Raw genomic sequence first — 21612 nt, 5'->3', positions numbered from 1 at the left:
GGTCAGGGTCCGTGCAGCCCATGGGGTGCAGTGGAGGACTGAACACCCCCCCCCCAGGAACCCCCATGGGGGTTACAAAGGAGCATGGAAGCAACAGCATGGAGCAGGCACAGCCTTACCGATGAACATGGGTGCAGCTGCTCGGATGTCCACCCAGGAGCTCTTGAAGTAGAAGAGATTGGTCAGAACCAGACGGTTCAGCATCTCCGGGTAGCTCTGCATCTGCAGGATGCAACGCAGAATCACGGAGCTGGAAGGGACGTCTGGAGATCCCCTAACCCAATCCTCAGCTGGTAGCCCTCCTGGCCACTAGGGCACACTGCTGGCTCATAGTCAATTGTTGGGTAACTTGTTATTCAACAATTGGTCAGCTGGTGGTTAACCACTCAACTGTTGGTCAACTGCTGGTCAACTTGTTGGTCACCTGTTGGTCAACCATTGGTCAGTAATTCATGTCCAACCTTTAGCTGTTTTCAGATTTCCAGTTCAACTGCTTGTCAACTATTGGTCAACCATTCAACCGTTGGTCAACTGTTGATCAATCATTCAACTAGTTGTCAACTGCTGGTCAACCATTGGTCAACGGTTGGGTCAACCTCTGGTCAACCACTGCTCAACCATTCAACCACTGCTCAACTGTTTGTCAACCACTGCTCAACCATTCAACCACTGGTCAACTGTTTGTCAACCACTGTTTGTCAACCACTGGTCAACCATTCAACCACTGGCTCACCATTCAACTGTTGGTCAACTTCTGGTTAACCATCAGTCAACCGTTGAGTCAACCATTCAACCATTGGTCAACCAGCAGTCAACTGTTGTTCAACTGCTGTTCAACGGTTGGGTCAACCATTAGTCAACCATTGGTCAACCAGCAGTCAACTGTTGTTCAACTGCTGTTCAACGGTTGGGTCAACCATTAGTCAACCATTGGTCAACCAGCAGTCAACTGTTGTTCAACTGCTGTTCAACGGTTGGGTCAACCATTAGTCAACCATTGGTCAACCAGCAGTTAACTGTTGTTCAACTGCTGTTCAACGGTTGGGTCGACCATTAGTCAACCATTGGTCAACCAGCAGTCAACTGTTGTTCAACAGCTGTTCAACGGTTGGGTCAACCATTAGTCAACCATTGGCCAACCACTCAACCGCGGGTCAACCATTGGTCAACTGTTAGTCAACTACCGGTCAACTGTTGGTCAACCACTGTTCAGCCACTGGTCAATCATTGGCCAACCATTCCACCATCAGTCAATTGTCGGTCAGCAGTTGGTCAATCACTGGTCAATCGTTTCTCAAATGGTTTTCAACCGCTGCCCACCCGCCGTCCAGCTGGGCAGCACTCACCAGGTGCTTGCAGACGTTGTTCATGAACTCGCCGTAGTGCAGGCTCCGGTCCTCCCGCAGGTGGTTCAGGAACATGTCACACAGCCCCTCGCAGCCCATGTTGGGGCCGCACATGCGCAGAGCGAACTTGCAGGCCTGCAGCACACGCACAGGGGGAGGTTGCAAGGTTGCAGCGTGCCGGGGGGGCTCAACGCATCGCCGCATCCTTGAGTGGGTGACCCCCCTCCCCGTGCCGTGCGCTCACCCTGACGACCTCGGGTTTGGGGTCCTGGAGGTGCAGCAGCAACGTCACCAGCCCGTTGAGGATCTGCTCGAAGAACGCCTCGCTGTCACCCTCGCTGAATTTGGTCAGGTTGCCGAAGAGGACGATGGATGAGCAGCGGAGGTCGGGCTGCTCCTGCAGGCGGGGACAAGCTGGGGCTCAGGGGCCGCCGCTGGGTGTGAACTCCCAAATTTCAACCCAGTGTCTGCCCCATCCCCTGGGCCAGAGCCCCACAACAGGTGGGGGACAGATGGGGGACACTGGGGACAATGTCTCCGTGCCGCATTCACCTTCAAACATTTGAGGGAGCTCAGTAATGACCACCCTATGCATAGTGCCCAGCCCAGACCCTGCGGTCCATCGAGGCCCCGTGCCCAGAGCAGGCTCTGCCATCCCGCTCCCTTACGCTGTCAAAGAAGGGCCGGATCCTGATGGCGATGTGCAGGAGCGTGGCCTGCACGTCCCTCTCCTCCAGGTGCTCCAGTAGCTTGGACAGACTGGTCATGGCCTCCAGAGCCACCAGGTTGTTGGGATCGTCTCTGTCATCCATGCCATTGACCATGGACGCCAGCAGCTTGGCCCCATGCTTATGCACCTGTGAGGGAAGTGGTGAGAGCTGGAATTAAAATGAAATTACAGTATAAACCCATGGTAAGTTTGCCATCACTCTGCCTTTGCAATTTGGAGGACGGCTGGGAAAAGGACAAAGCACAGTCCTACACTGTGGGGATGTGCAACAATCATAGAATCACCAAGGCTGGAAAAGACCAACATCATCCAGTCCAACTGTAATGGAGAAGGAGACCCATGGCAGCTGGGAATTGTAGAGTCATGGAATTGTTAAGGTTGGAAAAGAGCTCCAAGATCTCCAACTCCAACCCAAAACCACCCACACCCACCTCCCAGTGACCCTAAATAAACTCATGAAGTCATTTAGGTTGGAGAAGACCTCTGAGATCCCCTGTCCAATCCCAACCCATCCCAGTATGACCCTAAATAGACCCATAGTCATAAAGGTTGGAAGAGACCACCAAGACCTGCAACCCCAACTCACTCCTACCATGACCCTAATTAAAACCACAGAGTCATTAATGTTGGAAGAGACCTCCAAGATCATCCAGTTCAACCCCAACCCATCCCACCATGACCCTAAATAGAATCACAGAATCATTCAGGTTGGAAAAGACTGCTAGGATCACCCAGTCCAACCCCAACCCACTCCACCACCCCCACTGACCACGTCCCCAAGTGCCACATCCCACATCCCCACATCTATTCAATCCCTCCTTGGATGAAACTCCACCACCTCCCTGTGCAGTTCTGGGAGGACATTTCCCCCAGTGCCTGACCCCAAACCTGCCCTGGAAAAACCTGAGGCCATCTCCTCTCTACCCCACCTCGACACGGCCCCTATGGGGTCACTGTGAGGCTCCCTATGGGGAATCCTGAACCACTCTGCCCCACATCTCCAGCACTGTGGGGCGACTGTGACTCCAAAGCAGAGGACCCAGCTGAGTGTGCTGAGCTTCTGGGAGCCATAGGGGCTGCAAGACCCCAGTGTGCCATAGGGATTGCCCTGCTCAACCCCAGTGTGTGGGGTGGGAGACCGGGAGGAGGAGGGCTGGGCTCCCAGGATCAAACCGACATGGAATCATAGGGGTTGGAGAAGACTTCGAAGATCCCCAAATCCCCAACCCAACCCAACCCATCCCCACTGACCACGTCCCCAGGTACCACATCTCCATGCTTCCTGACCACCCCCAGGGTTGGTGACCCCCCCTTCCCCACCCCAGGCATCCCATTCCAGTGCCCAACCACTTCGGAGAAGAAATTTCTCCCTGATCCCACCATGCCCACCAATGGCAGCAGAGGGACACAAAGACCGTGCCACCTCACCGTCACCGGGACGAGGACGTGGCCAACAGCCCCACTCCCAGAGCAGACAGTGCACCCCGTAAGCATCCCCCCCCCCACCAAAGGACCCGACCCCAGCTCCGTGCCGTTCGCTCCCACCTTTTCGGGTGCCCCCACGGCGATGTTGCCCAGCCCCCGCAGCGCCAGCACGCGCACCAGCAGACACGGGTCCTTCTGCCGCCCCGTCATGCTGTCCATCACGCTCTCCAGCAGGATCAGGTCGTTCACCACGTTACTGCTCAGCAGCTGAGGGAGAACGGAGCGATGGGACGGCAGCCCCCCATCCCATGGGCGGCTGCGGCGGTGGGTCGGGAGCTGCCACTGCTTTCCGCCCAGGGCGAGACGTCTGCTCCTGGATTTCAGCTCTGGATTTCAGCTCTGAGCTCAGAACTGCAAACGGGGAACTCCTCACAGCCCTCAGATCCAGGGAAACCGCAGGGATGGAGGGCACCGGCAGCCAACCACATCCCTGGGACCCACCGAGCTGAGACCACCTCTGGGTGAGTCGAGGGCAGCAGGGAAGAGGCTGGGGGCTGAGGGGAAAAGCATGGCCCCAGCTGCAGAGCAGCAGCACAGCCCCGTGGCTCCAGCAGCATCCCCACAGGCACAGCCCCATGGCTCCAGCAGCATCCCCACAAGCACAGCCCCATGGCTCCAGCAGCATCCCCACAAGCACAGCCCCATGGCTCCAGCAGCATCCCCACAGGCACAGCCCCGTGGCTCCAGTAGCATCCCCACAGGCACAGCCCCGTGGCTCCAGCAGCATCCCCACAAGCACAGCCCCATGGCTCCAGCAGCATCCCCACAGGCACAGCCCCATGGCTCCAGCAGCATCCCCACAGGCACAGCCCCATGGCACCAGCAGCATCCCCACAAGCACAGCCCCATGGCTCCAGCAGCATCCCCACAGGCACAGCCCCATGGCTCCAGCAGCATCCCCACAAGCACAGCCCCATGGCTCCAGCAGCATCCCCACAGGCACAGCCCCATGGCTCCAGCAGCATCCCCACAAGCACAGCCCCATGGCTCCAGCAGCATCCCCACAGGCACAGCCCCATGGCTCCAGTAGCATCCCCACAGGCACAGCCCCATGACTGCAGCAGCATCCCCACAAGCACAGCCCCATGGCTCCAGCAGCATCCCCACAAGCACAGCCCAATGGCTCCAGCAGCATCCCCACAAGCACAGCCCCGTGGCTGTAGTAGCATCCCCACAAGCACAGCCCCATGGCTCCAGCAGCATCCCCACAGGCACAGCCCCATGGCACCAGCAGCATCCCCACAAGCACAGCCCCGTGGCACCAGCAGCATCCCCACAAGCACAGCCCAATGGCTCCAGCAGCATCCCCACAGGCACAGCCCCGTGGCTCCAGCAGCATCCCCACAAGCACAGCCCCATGGCTCCAGCAGCATCCCCACAGGCACAGCCCCATGGCTCCAGCAGCATCCCCACAAGCACAGCCCCATGGCTCCAGCAGCATCCCCACAGGCACAGCCCCATGGCTCCAGCAGCATCCCCACAAGCACAGCCCCATGGCTCCAGCAGCATCCCCACAAGCACAGCCCCATGGCTCCAGCAGCATCCCCACAAGCACAGCCCCATGGCTCCAGCAGCATCCCCACAGGCACAGCCCCATGGCTCCAGCAGCATCCCCACAAGCACAGCCCCATGGCTCCAGCAGCATCCCCACAAGCACAGCCCCATGGCTCCAGCAGCATCCCCACAAGCACAGCCCCATGGCACCAGCAGCATCCCCACAGGCACAGCCCCATGGCACCAGCAGCATCCCCACAGGCACAGCCCCATGGCTCCAGCAGCATCCCCACAGGCACAGCCCCATGGCACCAGCAGCATCCCCACAGGCACAGCCCCATGGCACCAGCAGCATCCCCACAGCCCCAGCCCCATGGCTCCAGCAGCAGGAGCACAGCTCTGGGAACATTCCCATTGCCAGAGCAGCAGAAGCACACATCTAGGAGCACCCCCAGCTGCAGAGCAGCAGAGCACGGCTGCTCCATCACCCCAGCAGCATCCCCAGCAGCAGGAGCACAGCCCCAGGAGAATCCTAGCATCTGGAGCACAGCTCCTTGTACCCAGGAGCATTCCCAAGAGCAGAACAGCAGGAGCACAACTCCACAACTCCAAGAGCATCCCCAGCAGCAGAAGCACAGCTCCAGGAGCATCCCCAGCAATGCAGCAGCAGGAGCACAGCCCCATGGCCCCAGGAGCTTCCCCAGCAGCTGGAGCACAGCTTCAGGAACACTCCCAGTGCTGCGGCAGCAGGAGCACGACTCCAGGAGCAATCCCAGCTGCGGAGCAACAGGAGCACGGCCCTACGACTCCAAGAGCATCCCAGCAGCAGGAGCACGGCCCCAGGAGCGGCCCCAGCAGCAGGAGCACAGTTCCATGTACCAGGAGTAAATCCAGGAGTAGAGCAGCAGGAGCACGGCCCCATCACCCCAGTAGCATCCCCAGCAGCAGGAGCATGGCCCCACGGTTGCAGGAACATCCCAGCAGCAAAACACAGAGCTCCTGGCAAGCGGTGCAGAGTCCTGCAGTGCTGTGAGCTGCTGGCCGTGCGCCGAGCCGGGGGCTGCCGGGGCTGCTCTCCCACTGACCCCCACCCCTGGGGACGCGGCTCATTGCAAACAGAAATGGAGGAGCTGTTAATGGCACGGGTTAACGAGCTGTGTGGGGCTGCTGGATGCAGGGCAGAGACAGGGCTACTGCAGGTGGTGATGACCAAAATCTGGCATCTCATGGCAACCCATGGCACAGACCTGGCACCCAAAGCAGGGACTCCATGGCACAGACCTGGCACCCCATGGTGTCTCCAGGCACAGACCTGGCACCCAAAGCAGGGGCTCCATGGCACCGAACCTGGCACCTGGCACAGGAACCCCATGGCATAAAACCTGGAACCCCATGGAACTTTGTGGCACAGACCTGACATCCCGTGGCACCCCACCACATTCCATGGTGCCCCATGGCACAGAGCTGGCATCGGGATCCCAGGGTACAAAACCTGGCACCCCATGGCGGCACAGATCTGGCACTGCGTGGCACCCAAGGCACTGGAATCCTTGGCACTGCCCATGACGCCCCATGGCACAGAGCTGGCACCTGGCAAAGGGACCCCACGGCACAAAACCTGGCACCCCAGGCACTGGGATCTTTGGCACTGCCCATGATGCCCCATGGCACAGAGCTGGCACCTGGCAAAGGGACCCCACGGCACAAAACCTGGCACCCCATGGCACAGATCTGGCACCACATGGCACCCCGAGGCACTGGGATCCTTGGCACTGCCCATGGCACTCCATGATGCCCCATGGCACAGATCTGGCACCACATGGCACCCCATGGCACTGGGATCCTTGGCACTGCCCATGGCATTCCATGACGCCCCGTGGCACAGAGCTGGCACCTGGCAAAGGGACCCCAGGGCACAAAACCTGGCGCCCCATGGCACAGATCTGGCACCACATGGCACCCTGAGGCACTGGGATCCTTGGCACTGCCCATGGCACTCCATGACGCCCCGTGGCACAGAGCTGGCACCTGGCAAAGGGACCCCAGAGCACAAAACCTGGCACCCCATGGCACAGATCTGGCACCACATGGCACCCCATGGCACTGGGATCCTTGGCACTGCCCATGGCACTCCATGACGCCCCGTGGCACAGAGCTGGCACCTGGCAAAGGGACCCCAGGGCACAAAACCTGGCACCCCATGGCGGCACAGATCTGGCACCGCGTGGCACCCCATGGCACTGGGATCCTTGGCACTGCCCATGACGCCCCGTGGCACAGAGCTGGCACCTGGCAAAGGGACCCCAGGGCACAAAACCTGGCACCTCACGGCACCCCATGGCACAGACCCAGCACCACCAGCAGTGCCAGGAGGGCCCATTGCCACCGCTCCCCGACGCCGCAGCCCCGCGGCCGTCCCCTCCCGGCTCCCACTCTGTCATCTCCGTCACCGGCACTGCCGCGAGCGGAGGGACCGAGCTCTCACCTCATCAGTTTGGAGAGAGGGAGACACAGGCATTTGCTTCCTTCCCCTCCCGCCCCACGGTGAGGCAAAGCCGCTATTTTAAACCCCCAAAAAAAAAAAAAGGGACGCCGAGAGCCAACCGCGCTCCAAAACGAAAGCAGATTCTGGGATGGGAGCCAAGAGCCGGGGCCGGCGGCTGCCACGGCCAAACAGAAAATAAAAACAGGGCCCTCGTCCCGGGCTGCTTAAAGCAGCTGAGAATTTAAAAGGTGGTTTATAAGCGAGGATATAGCTCTGCCTTGTTGGCATAAGGCGTTCCTTTATGTAACAGAACCTCCTCGAGCGGCCCCGGGCTCGATGGTGGTATGGAGATACGGTTACGGGTTCTGGCGGGGAGAGGAGAGGCCTTGAGTCACCTCATTCCTGGGGTGGGACGTAAGGAGGGAGCTCGGCGCTGCTGCTGCATGGCAGCCGCACGTTCAGGGCCGGAGCCTGCATGCTTCCTCCGCCGGTCCCTCTGCTGCAGGGTTAGGATGGCACGAAGGGATGAGAATACGGCCCCACTGCGGTCAGCAATGGCACTGCCCCGACCCTGTGCGTGCAGCAGAGTAGGGCAGGGCTGAGCTGATGGAAGGGAGTTCTGCGGAGGAGGAGCTCGGGGTCTCGGTGACCGAAGGTTGACCCAACGGTTGACCACGAGCCAGCAGTGTGCCCTGGTGGCCGAGAGGGCCGACGGTTGATCAGTGATTGACCAACAGTAGGTCAAGAGACGGCAGTGAGCCCTCGTGGCCAAGAGAGCCGACGGTTGAACAACGACTAACCAGTGGTTGACCAGTGGTTGACCAGGAGCCGGTAGTGCAGCCCGGTGGCCAAAAGGACCGATGGTTGACCACAGGGCAGCAATGAGCCCTGGTGGCCAAGAAGGCCAATGGTTGACCAACTGTTGACCAATAGCTGACCAACAATTGACCAGTGGATGACCAGCGATTGACCAACAGTTGACCCACGAGCCAGCAGTGAGCACTGATGGCCAAGAGGGCCAACGGGACCCTGTGGTGCATTGCCAGAGTGCAGCCAGCGGGGCAGGGAGGTGCTGCTCCTCTCTGCTCTGCCCTGCAGGGCACTGCTGGAGCGCTGCGCCCTGCGCTGGGCTCCCAGTTCAGGGCAGACTGGGAACTGCTGGGAGAGCCCAGCGGAGGGTGTGGAGATGGGGGGGCCTGGAGCCCCTCCTGGTGGGGCCGGGCTGAGAGCCCTGGGGCTGTGCACCTGGGGGAGAGAAGGCTGGGGGGGGGTCTGAACAGCGCTGACGGAGATCTGGGGATGGGGGGTGGAAGAAGGGAGCCAGGTTGGGCTGGGGAGCTCCAAGGATCCCTTCCAGCCCCTATGGATCTGGGATTTAAGGATTCTGGAGGGTGGGGGGTGGAAGAAGGGAACCACGTTGGGCTGGGGGAGCTCCAGAGGTTCCTTCCCAGCCCCTATGGATCTGGAATTTGGGGATTCTGGAGGGTGGGGTGTGGAAGAAGGGAGCCAGGTTGGGCTGGGGGAGCTCCAGAGGTTCCTTCCCAGCCCCTATGGATCTGGGATTTGGGGGTTTTGCCCCGCTCACCTCAGCCAGGAAGGCGGTGGCAGTGACGCGTTGGTTGTCGAAGGCGCTGCTCAGCGTGGGGACGAGGCTCTTGACAATGAGGGGCAGACGGGGGCCAGCATGCCGTGCCATGGAGCTGCAGGGAGAAGGGACTGTCATCCACACAGCCCTCGGTCCCCAGTGCCCCCAGCCCCCAATGCCTCCAGTCCCCCAATGCCACCAGTCCCCAGTGCCTCTGTCCCCAGTGACCCCATCCCCAATGCCTCCAGTCCTCAATGCCCCTGTCCCTGATGCCTGCAGTTCCCCAACGCCCCCAGCCCCCAATGCCTCCAGTCCCCCAATGCCACCAGTCCCAGTTACCTCATCCCTAATGCCTCCAGTCCCCCAGTGCCCCCTGTCCCCAGTGTCCCCAATGCCCCCATCTCCACCGCCCGTCCCCACTGCCCCCAGTCTTCAATGCCCCCCGTCCCTCAATGCCCTCAGTTCCCAGTGCCACCGTCCCCCACGACCTCATCCCTAGTGCCCCCAGTCCTCAATGCCCCTGTCCCTAAAGCACCCACTCCTCAACACCCCTGTCCCCCAATGCCCCCAGTCCCCAACAACCCTGCCCCTAATGCTCCCCGTCCCCAATGCCCTCACTCCCCAGTACCCCCGTCCTTGTGCCCCCCTGCCCTCACCCAGCCAGCACAGTGACGCCCTCGTGGTGCCGCTCAGGGGTCTCCATCAGCTCCCATCCTCCAGCGTTGCCCACGGGTGTGGCCACAGCCTCACTGCCACCCCGTGCCAGCATGGCCCGCAGAGTCTGCACCGCACAGCTGGGGAGAAACACTCGCAACGTCACACTGTGCACCATCGCATCACAGTGTCATGCTGTACCGTTACACCACCTTATCACACTGCGTGGTCACGCTGTATTGTCAGAAATACTTTGCTGCCACGCTGTACCGTCACATCGCATCGTCACGTCGCACCATCAGACCACGTCACATTCTACCATCGCAATGCTTTGTCACGCTGTACCACCACACAGTGCTGGCACACTGTACTGCCGCGTCCTACCTTCACTTTGACAGAGGGCTGGAGCATCTCTCCTATGAGGAGAGGTTGGTTGGGGGAACTGGGATTATTTAGCTTGGAGAAGAGAAGGCTGGGGGGAGACCTCATTGTGGCCTTCCAGTGCTTGAAGGGAGTGGATAAACAGGAGGGGAACGGCTGTTTGTGAGGGTGGGTGGTGATAGGACAAGGGGAATGGCTTTAAAGTGAGCCAGGGGAGGTTTAGGTTGGATGTGAGGAGGAAGTTTTTCAGCCAGAGGGTGGTGAGGCAGTGGCACAGGTTGCCCAAGGAGGCTGTGGATGCTCATCCCATCCCTGCAGGCATCCAAGGCCAGGCTGGATGTGGCTCTGGGCAGCCTGGGCTGCTGGTTGGCGACTTGCACACAGCAGGGGGTTGGAACCAGGTGAGCACTGTGGGCCTTTGCAACCCAGGCCATTCTAGGGTTCTATGATTATCACATTCTGCCAACACAGTGTGCTGTCACCCTGTACCATCACACCACACCACATTGGGGACATCACACCATATTGTCACCCTGTACCATCACACCACACCGTCACCCTGTACCATCACACCACACCACATTGGGGACATCACACCACACTGTCACCCTGTACCATCACACCACACCGTCACCCTGTACCATCACACCACACCGTCACCCTGTACCATCACACCACATTGTCATCCTGTACCATCACACCACACCATCACCCTGTACCATCACACCACACCACATTGGGGACATCACACCACATTGTCATCCTGTACCATCACACCACACCGTCACCCTGTACCATCACACCACACCATCACCCTGTACCATCACACCACACCGTCACCCTGTACCATCACACCACACCGTCACCCTGTACCATCACACCACATTGTCACCCTGTACCATCACACCACACCATCACCCTGTACCATCACACCACACTGTCACCCTGTACCATCACACCACACCGTCACCCTGTACCATCACACCACATTGTCACCCTGTACCATCACACCACACCGTCACCCTGTACCATCACACCACACTGTCACCTGTACCATCACACCACACCGTCACCCTGTACCATCACACCACATTGTCACCCTGTACCATCACACCACACCGTCACCCTGTACCATCACACCACATTGTCACCCTGTACCATCACACCACACCGTCACCCTGTACCATCACACCACACTGTCACCTGTACCATCACACCACACCGTCACCCTGTACCATCACACCACATTGTCACCCTGTACCATCACACCACACCGTCACCCTGTACCATCACACCATGCCATCACACTGCACAGCCACATTACACCATCACACCACACCATCACACTGTGCCTCCCAGCCCGGTGCTGCAGAGCACAGCCCCATAGCAGGGCTGCCTGCTGCCCCCCATCAGTGCAGGAGCAGCTCCGTGTGCTGTGACACCGCCATTACCACGACCCAGGAGAGTGGGCTGTAAAGGAAAGCAGTCCAGAGCTGCTGGAAGGTGGTTTTTTGCATTAGCATTTTATAGGTGGGGATTATTTTGCTGCGAGCGTGGAGCAACATATGGGAACCATACGTTATCCCGTCGCAGCAAAACAAGTATTGGTGATGGAGCAATCCTGGCTGTCAGTGTGAGTGCAGATGGAGAACACAAGGCTTGGGACGGCGTCCCGACACAGGCGATGCCAAACCACCACTGCCAACCACAGCTCTGCCAAGGACCAGAGCCAACCACGGACCACCACTGCCATCAGCCAAAGACCACCACCAGCAACCACGGCTGTGCCAAGGACCAACACCAACCACAGACCACTGCCAACCAAGGACTGCCACCACCATCAGCCATGGATCACCAGCACCAGCCACGGCTGTGCCAAGGACCAACACCAACCACAGACCACTGCCAACCAAGGACTGCCACCACCATCAGCCATGGATCACCAGCACCAGCCACGGCTGTGCCAAGGACCACCATCAACCATGGATCACCATCACAACCATGGAACCACCACCAACCATGAACCACCATCACAACCACGGACCGCCATCACAACCATGGAGCACCAGCAACCATGGACCACTATCAACCAAGGACCACCACCACAACAATGGGCCGCCATCAATCATGGACCAGTACCACCATCAGCCATGGACCACCACCAACAACCACGGCTGTGCCAAGGACCACCCCCAACCATGGACCACCACCACCAACCATGGAAGGACCACTATTACAAACATGGACCACCCCCAACCATGGACCACCACCAACAACCATGGAAGGACCACTATTACAAACATGGACCACCACCACAACCACAGACCACTCCCAACCATGGACCACCACCACAAGCCATGGATCATGATCACCAATCAGGCTGTGCTGAGGACAAATCCCAGCCATGGATCACCACCGCCAATCATGCCTGGTGCCACAACCACCACCACCAACCATGGACCAGCACCAGCAACCACAGCTGGTGCCGAGGACCGCCACCAACCACAGAACCCCATCACCAACTGACCAAGTGTCAAGGACCACCATCAAACACCGACCACCACCACCGATCATGGACCACCACTATCAACTACAGCTGCTGCCAAGGACCAGCGCCAACCATGGGCCGCCACCACCAATCACAGCCACTTCCAAGGGCACCAACCATGGACCATCACCACCAGCCATGGACCACCAACTCCAGTCATGACTGGTGCCACGGACCACTGCCACCAACGACAGCTCTTACTGAGGACCACCATGAGCCATGGATTAATATCACCAACCATGCTCCATCACCATCGGCCATGGACCACCACCTCCAGTCATGACTGGTGCCACAGACCACTGCCACCAACGACAGCTCTTACTGAGGACCACCATGAGCCATGGATTACCATCACCAACCATGCTTGCTACCAAGGTCCTGCCATGGACCACCACCACTAACCACAGCTCGTACCGAGCCATCATAAGCCACAGACCACCACCATCAGCCACAGTTGGTGCCGAGGACCATCCCTGACCACAGACCACCACAGATCACCACTGACAATGTCTGGACCTGACGACCACTGCCAACCATGGACCACCACCATGAACCACGGCTGGCGCTGAGAACAGCAGCCACCCCTGGATCCGTCTCCCGTCCACTCCTGAGCTCCAGCCCCCCGCTATGGGGTTGCCCCCAGACCCAAACTTGGATCCCACTCCAGCTGTGGGACATGGGAAGAGCTGCAGCAATAGCAGCAGCAGCAGCAGCAGCAGATCACGGGGAGCGCTCTCAGTTCCGCACAGTGAGAACCCTGCGTGAGCCCCAGAACCCCGCACGGTACAGGTGGAGCCGTAGTCAGCCCAGGAAAGCTGCAGCAGGATCGATTTCCTTGCAGCACACGAAAACAGCAGCACAAAAACCTCTGGCAGACGCTCGCAGAGACCTGATCCTCCCCTTGCTCCGGGCTCGGCCTCGCGGCAGACGCAGCACGAGGCTGCTCCTGCGGGACGGACGCTTCACAGGCTTTGCTTTTCCTACAGACGCTTCCTTCCTCTCCGACAAAGGCTGTGTCTTCCAGCCTCCCCTTCCTGCCAAGCTATCGTGTTCACCTTTACCGTCGCTCTTTGGCATTTAAGGATCAGGGAGATTCAGCATTCAGAACGCGGCCAGGAAGCGGCTTTGATATTGTAACCAGCTCCTGGGACCGAGCTGGAATTTCACATCTCGGCACGTCAGACAGAGCCTCTTCCCCTCCATCCATCAGTGGCGACTTCACGGTTACGTGGCCCCGGCCACCAGCTCACACCCAATGTGGTCACGCACCCACCGGCCACCCGGCCCTGGGCATTTCTGGAAGGGTCTCACGCAATGCCACTGCCTCGACGCTCTCCAAGCACAGGTTATGCCAAGGACCACCATCAACCACACATCACCAACAGCAACCATAAGCCACAGACCATCACCATCCATCGCGGACCACTACCATCAACCATGGACCACCATCAGCCACGAGCCGCCACCAACAATCACGGACCACCAGCACCAAGCACAGACCATCACCACCATCCATGGACCACCACCACCAACCACGGATTGTCACCACCAACCATGGACCACCAGCAACAACCACGGACCGTCACCACCATCCATGGACCACCACCACCAACCACGGACCATCACCACCAACCATGGACCACCAGCAACAACTACAGACCGTCACCATCAACCACGGACCACCACCATCAACCATGGACCACCAGCAACAACCATGGACCACCACATCAACCATGGACCACCATCACCAACCACAGGCCACCTCCATCAACCATGGACCACCATCACCAACCACAGGCCACCTCCATCAACCATGGACCACCATCACCAACCACAGACCACCTCCATCAACCACAGGCCACCACCACCAACCACAGGCCACCTCCATCAACCATGGACCACCATCACCAACCACAGGCCACCTCCATCAACCATGGACCACCATCACCAACCACAGACCACCTCCATCAACCATGGACCACCATCACCAACCACAGACCACCACCACCAACCATGGACCACCATCACCAACCACAGGCCATCTCCATCAACCACAGACCACCACCACCAACCACGGACCACCACCACAAACCACAGACTGTCACCACCAACCGTGGACCACCACCATCAGCCATGGGGTGGCCCTCGAGCTGCTGCAGGATCCCGATTTGCTGCAAGGATTGCTCTGCTCATCTCCTGAAGGTGGGATGGGAGAGCAGGAGGAGGTGTGCTGGGCTCCCAGGATCACATCGTTGTGGACTCTGGGGTTGGAGAAGACCTCCGAGATCCCCAACCCAACCCCAACCAACCGTGTGTCCCCAACTGCCACATCTCCCCAGTTCCTGAAGACCCCCGGGATGGTGACCCCACGCCAATGTCCGACCGCTCTTTGGGTGAAGAAACGTTTCCAAACATCCAACCTGACCTCAGCCCCTAGCCTTCCAATTTAGAGACACGGCGCAGCGTGGGACCCTCCGCATCACCGGCACATCCCAGTGCAGAGAACTGGGAGAACTGGGAGAAAACCACGCGGGCAAAAAAAAAAAGCCAAATCCAGCAGATCCCAACGCACAGCTCAAAGCCGGGTCTACCCGACCAGCCGTGTCGCGCCGTGTGCCCACGTCGGCTTCACACGACAACAGCGATCCGCCCGGCGTACCTGCAGGGCTGGAGGCTGCGGGATGCGGCCGCATGGCTGCTGCTCCTCCTCTCCCTGCCCTGCAGGCTCTTCGGTAGCTGAACACCCACGGTGCAGCTGACGCGCAGCAGGAGGGTCACGAAGAGCGGCGCGTAGAGCCCCAGCACCGCCGGCCCAGACTCCGGCGCAGACATGATCTCATGCAGAGCACATGTGGCCTTGAGGGGGGGGGGGGGAGAGGGAGAGAAAGAGAGAGAGAGCGAGGGGGGGGGGGGAGGAGGATTAGGAGGGATCCCCCCCCACCCCCGGCCCCGCACCGCGCCGCTGTCTGTTGGTAAATAGCGGAGGTTGCAGCTCGGTGCTCGCAGAGCGCGTCTCAAACGCAGCCCCGGTGCTGGGAGAGCTCTGCAGAACCGTGGGGGGAATATCAAGCTGGGCTTTGGGGACACGTTGCAGAGCCCCCAGCCCGGGTCGCAGGGCAGCACCCAGCTCCTCTCCGCACAGTTTACGCCGCACCACACCCGGGGGAGGTGAGAGCAGTGGCCGGGCTGCACCACCTGCGTCGGGTCCTTCACAGGAGGAAATTTTCACAGCTGTTTTCCTGCTCAGAGAGCTGCCAAGCGGGGTTTATTTTTTTTTTTTTTCGGAGGGGATAAAAACGCAAAGCGCTCTCTGCCCCGCCGAGGACGGACACCTGAGCGGGTTTTACGAGCGGCGGATTAACGCGGAGAGGCGTCACGCCGCCTTCCAGACCCACGCCTGGCACGGCCCCGAGCGCGGAAACGAGGGACACTCACGGCCATGGGCAGCGGCGTGGCCACGCGCTCCGAGCTGCCGCCCAGCAGGAAGGTTCTGCTCTCCTTGTAGGGCACGTCCCGCGTCACCTTCTCCAGCAGCTGCTCCAGGATCTGCGCCGTCAGGCTGGGCTCCGTGGCCAGGGCCCGCCACATGGCACACGTGTGGCTGCGGGGAGCAGAGGGACAGAGGTGCTGGGAAAGGACCCTTCCTACCCAACCATTCCATGGCTCTGTGATCTGCAAGGACCTTTCCAACCCAAGCCATTCAATGGCTTTATGATCTGTAAGGACCCTTCTGACCCAAACATTCCATGGCTTTATGATCTGTAAGGACCCTTCTGACCCAACCATTCCATGGCTCTATAATCTGCAAGGACCTTTCAAACCCAACCCATTCAATGGCTTTATGATCCGCAAGTACTCTTCCGACCCAACCATTCCATGGTCCTATGATCTGCAAGGACCCTTCCGACCCAACCATTCCATGGTTATATGATCTGTAAGGACCCTTCTAACTCAACCATTCCATGGTTTTCTTATCTGCAAGGACCCTTCCAGCCCAACCATCCCATGGCTCTATGGTCTTTAAGGACTCTTCCAACCCAACAATTCCATGGTTCTCTTATCTGCAAGGACCCTTCCAGCCCAACCATCCCATGGCTCTATGGTCTTTAAGGACTCTTCCAACCAAACAATTCCATAGTTCTGTGATCTGTAAGGACCCTACCCACCTGACCATTCCATGGCTCTATGATCTTTAAGGACCCTTCCAACCCAACAATTCCATGGCTCTATGATCTATAAGGACCCTTCCAACACGACCATTTCATGGCTCTGTGACCTTGAAGGACCCTTCCAACCCAACTCAATCCATTTCAGGGTTCTATGGTCTATTAAAACTCCACCAATCCAACCATTCTGTTCTCTGCGATCTGTAAGGACTCTTTCAAGCCAACCATTCTGTTCTCTTTGGACTTTAAGGACCCTCCCAATCCAACCCATCCTATAGGCCGTGATTTTTAAGGACCCTTGCAACCCAACTGAAGTGAACCCAACCTATTCCATGGTTTAATGGTCTATTAAGACTTTTCCAACCCAATTACACTATGATCCTCAAGGACTCTTCCAATCTATACCCACCACCCCATGGTTATATGACCTTAATGGGCCCTTCTAACCCAACCATTCCATAGCTCTATGATTTTGAAGTACTCTCCCAACCCAACCCAACCCAACCCATTCCATGGTTCTATGATCTCTGAGGACCCTTCTAACCCAGCCCAACCATCCCATGACTCTATGATCTTGAAGGACCCTTCCAATCCAACCCAACCCAACCCATTCCATGGTTCTATGATCTCTGAGGACCCTTCTAACCCAACCCAACCATCCCATGACTCTATGATCTTGAAGGACCCTTCCAATCCAATCCAACCCAACCCAACCCATTCCATGGTTCTCTGATCTCTGAGGACCCTTCTAACCCAACCCAACCATCCCATGACTCTATGATCTTGAAGGACCCTTCCAACCCAACCCAACCCATTCCATGGTTCTATGATCTCTGAGGACCCTTCTAACCCAGCCCAACCATCCCATGACTCTATGATCTTGAAGGACCCTTCCAATCCAACCCAATCCAACCCATTCCATGGTTCTATGATCTCTGAGGACCCTTCTAACCCAACCCAACCATCCCATGACTCTATGATCTTGAAGAACCCTTCCAATCCAACCCAACCCAACCCATTCCATGGTTCTCTGATCTCTGAGGACCCTTCTAACCCAACCCAACCATCCCATGACTCTATGATCTTGAAGAACCCTTCCAATCCAACCCAACCCAACCCATTCCATGGTTCTCTGATCTCTGAGGACCCTTCTAACCCAACCCAACCATCCCATGACTCTATGATCTTGAAGGACCCTTCCAACCCAATCCAACCCAACCCAATCCATTCCATGGTTCTACGCTCAGGGCTCAGCCTGGGGCCAGCTATGACACTGTGGAGCTCTGGCTTTGCTGAGCTGCCTCTTTCCACAGCCCTGACTGCCCCAACCACACTCAGCTTCGCTCATTCACTCCACTTACACCCCTGTGCCCCGCAAACCCTCAGCAGCAAGTGGACACAATGATCCTTGAGCTCCCAACAGAAATTCCAGCAGGGGGAAGGTGCCAAAAAGCTTCCAGCTGCACATGAAGCAAAAGCTGCTCTGGATGCAGGTACCTGTCGAAGGGCAGCGCGCTGCCCAGCAGGCTGGACACCACCACGGCGGTGTGCTGGGCTGCCAGGATGTACACCGTCTGCTGGGCTGCCTTGCGCACGTGCTCCTCGTCCACCTCCTGCAGCTTGCCGTGGATGATGCTCATGATGTCGGGCACCTGTGGGGCAACGGGGTGGCACTGAGATGGGGGAAAGGACACGGCGAGAGCTTGAGGGGAGTTTGCTGTGGTGCCCACCCATGCCAGTGACACTGCAGAATGGCTCATGGCGCGGAGCAGCCAGCATCTGGAGCTCAGCAGTGCTGTGGGGTTGGAACAGGATGATTGTTGAGGTCCTCTCCAGCCCAACCATCCCATGGCTCTATGACCTTTAAGGACACTTCCAACCCAAAAACCCCCGTGGCTCTATGACCTTTCAGGATCTTTCCAACCCACCCATCCTACTATGCCCCCCCAGCATAGTAGGGGCGCATGATCTATGATCTTCAAGAACATTCCCATCTATCCCATGGCTCTATGACCTTCAAGGTCCCTTCCAACTCAACCATTCTATAGGTCTATGATCTTCAAGGACCCTTCCAACCCAAGCCATGGCTCTACGACCTTTCATGACCCTTCCAACCCCACCATTCTCCAGTTCTTCAACCCCAGGAACTGGAGCAGAGCAGGGGATGACTCCCCCCGGCCCCACTGGCCGCATGACGCACAGCAAGGAACGGAGGAAGCGCACGCACAGCCCAGACCTGGCAGCAAATCCCCGAGCTTAGCACGGAGCTGCCGGGATTTAGCGTCAGGTCGGGTTTCAGGATCTGGGCCGGACGGGGTCCGGACGAAAAGGGAGCTATGGGGAGGGGTCAAGGGGGGAGCGGGACGTTAGCAGGAGCTGCTGTGCACAGCCTGAGCGGTGCGGGGAGAGCCGGTGTTTCCAATTAGTGCAGGAGAAAAGGGGGAGCTTAGTCCTAAGGCGGTGGATTAGACCAAAAAAAAAAATTCCTCTTCGGAGTGGGGCGCGGAACGGGATGGGGACGAGGGTGGGATGGGAGGGGATGGGATGGTGATGGATGAGGATGGGATTGGGATTGGATTGGGAGGGGATTGGGAGGCAATTGAGATGGGATGGGGAAGGAGATGGGATGGGGATGGGATGGAGATGGTGATGGGATTGGGACGGGATGGGATGGGGATGGTGTGGGGATGGGGATGGGATGGAAATGGTGATGGGATTGGGATGGGGATGGGAATGGGGATGGGATGGAGATGGTGATGGTGATGGGATTGAAATGGGATGGGATTGGGATGGGATTGGGATTGGGAGGGGATTGAGATGGGGTGGGGAAAGGGATGAGATGGGGATGGGGTAGGGATTGGGATGGGGATGGGGATGGGGATGGGATGGGATTGGGATGGGATTGGGATTGGGAGAGAATTGAGATGGGGTGGGGAAGGTGATGGGATGGGGATGGGGTAGGGATTGGGATGGGGATGGGGATGGGGATGGGATGGAGATGGTGATGGGATTAGGATGGGATGGGATTGGGATGGGGATGGGATGGAGATGGTGATGGGATTGGGATGGGATGGGGTTGGTGTGGGGATGGAAATTGTGATGGGATTGGGATGGGATGGGATGGGGATGGGGTTGGTGTGGGGATGGGGATGGGATGGAAATTGTGATGGGATTGGGATGGGATGGGGATGGGGATGGTGTGGGGAGGGGGATGGGATGGAGATGGTGATGGGATTAGGATGGGATGGGATTGGGAGGGGATTGAGATGGGGTGGGGAAGAGGATGGGATGGGGATGGGGTAGGGATTGGGATGGGGATGGGATGGAGATGGTGATGGGATTGGGATGGGATTGGGATTGGGATTGGGATTGGGATTGGGAGGGAATTGAGATGGGGTGGGGAATGGGATGGGATTGGGATGGTGTGGGGATGGGGATGGGGTAGGGATTGGGATGGGATGAGATTGGGATTAGGAGGGGATTGAGATGGGATGGGGAAGGGGATGGGATGGGGATGGTGTGGGGTAGGGATTGGGATGGGGATGGGGAGGGGAAGGAGATGTGGATGGGATTGGGATGGGGATAAGGGAAGGTATTGGGATGGGGAGGGGAAAGGGATAGGGATAGGGATAGGGATAGAGATAGGGATAGGGATAGGGATAGGGATAGGGATAGGGATAGGGATAGGATAGGGATGGGGATGGGGATGGGGACGGGGTGGGGATGGGGATGCTGATCAAAACGGGGTGGTGATGGGAGGCGTGACAGCTCCAGGGAGTGTGGGGCAGGCGATCATACAGCCAGAGGCTCAGTGGGAATGGTCACATCCTTCCAGTGCCCAAAGGGAGTTGATAAATTGGAAAGTGACTGCACAAGGGCAGAGAGTGATGCAACAGAGGGGAATAGTTTCATCTCAAAAAAAGGGAGATTTGGGGTCAGACGTGGGGAAATCCTTCACCCAGAGGCGGTGCAGCCCCAGCACTGCTGCCCGGAGCTGTGGGTGCCCCATCCCTGCAGGTGCCCGAGGCTGTGGGTGGGCCCTGGGCAGCCTGAGCTGGGGGGCAGCCAGCCCACGGCAGGGGTGGGGCTGGGGGGGTTCCTCCATCCCAATCATTGTATGGTTCTATGACCTTTAAGGACCCTTCCAACCCAATCATTCACCAACTCTATGATCTTCAAGGACGCTTCCAGTTCAACCATTGCATGCTTCCATTAACTTTCAGGACCCTCCCAATGCAACCATTGTGGCTCTATCATCTTTAAGGACTCTTCCAATACAACCATCCAGCGACTATGATTTTTAAGGACTCTTCCAACCCAAGCATTCCATGCTTCCACCACCTTTCAGGACCCTTCCAACCCAACCTATTCTATGGCTCCATGACCTTTCAGGTCCTTTCTGACCCAAACCACTCGATGAATACCGACCATGCTGCCAAAGCCTATCGCTCCACAGCCCAGCTGCCAGGACCTGGCGCTCACTGGGAGATACTGGGAGATACGGCGGGAGGCAGAGGGGTTGGGGCTGCCCTGGAGGGGCTCACCTTGTCCTGCAGGACCGCCCCCCGCTCCTTGAGCAGAGCGTTGATCATGACGGTGGCCGCACGGGAGCAGTTCTTGTCGGGGTCTGCCAGCCCCTCAAACATGGCGAGCAGGAGGCTCATCAGCTGGTCTGGGGGGACACGCTTCCCAATCACCTGGGAGGAGAGCGAGGGGCTTAACGAGGGGTTGAGTGGTT

General features: G+C 58.4%; 1 protein-coding gene across 4 annotated transcripts in view; it reads right to left on the bottom strand.

The window, feature by feature from the left end:
- Positions 1-21612, bottom strand: part of MROH1 (maestro heat like repeat family member 1) — a 73161-nt gene that overhangs the window by 7068 nt on the left and 44481 nt on the right. For 2 of the 4 annotated variants that reach the window (XM_085214599.1, XM_085214598.1), the window contains 11 exons: positions 21419-21571; positions 18372-18526; positions 16144-16309; positions 15368-15564; positions 9782-9919; positions 9126-9240; positions 3622-3768; positions 2015-2203; positions 1591-1743; positions 1347-1481; positions 120-222 (listed from right to left, as the gene is read on the bottom strand). In XM_085214599.1, the coding sequence (XP_085070725.1) occupies positions 120-222; positions 1347-1481; positions 1591-1743; positions 2015-2203; positions 3622-3768; positions 9126-9240; positions 9782-9919; positions 15368-15564; positions 16144-16309; positions 18372-18526; positions 21419-21571 (1651 nt within the window). The other 2 variants (XM_085214600.1, XM_085214601.1) reach the window with 2 other exon arrangements.

This window comes from Meleagris gallopavo, chromosome 32, assembly GCF_905368555.1.
Source record: "Meleagris gallopavo chromosome 32, MGAL_WU_HG_1.1, whole genome shotgun sequence".
NCBI classification, from domain to species: domain Eukaryota; kingdom Metazoa; phylum Chordata; class Aves; order Galliformes; family Phasianidae; genus Meleagris; species Meleagris gallopavo.
The sequence above is the reverse complement of the archived record's forward strand: the minus strand, read 5'-3'. Positions and strand labels throughout refer to the sequence as shown.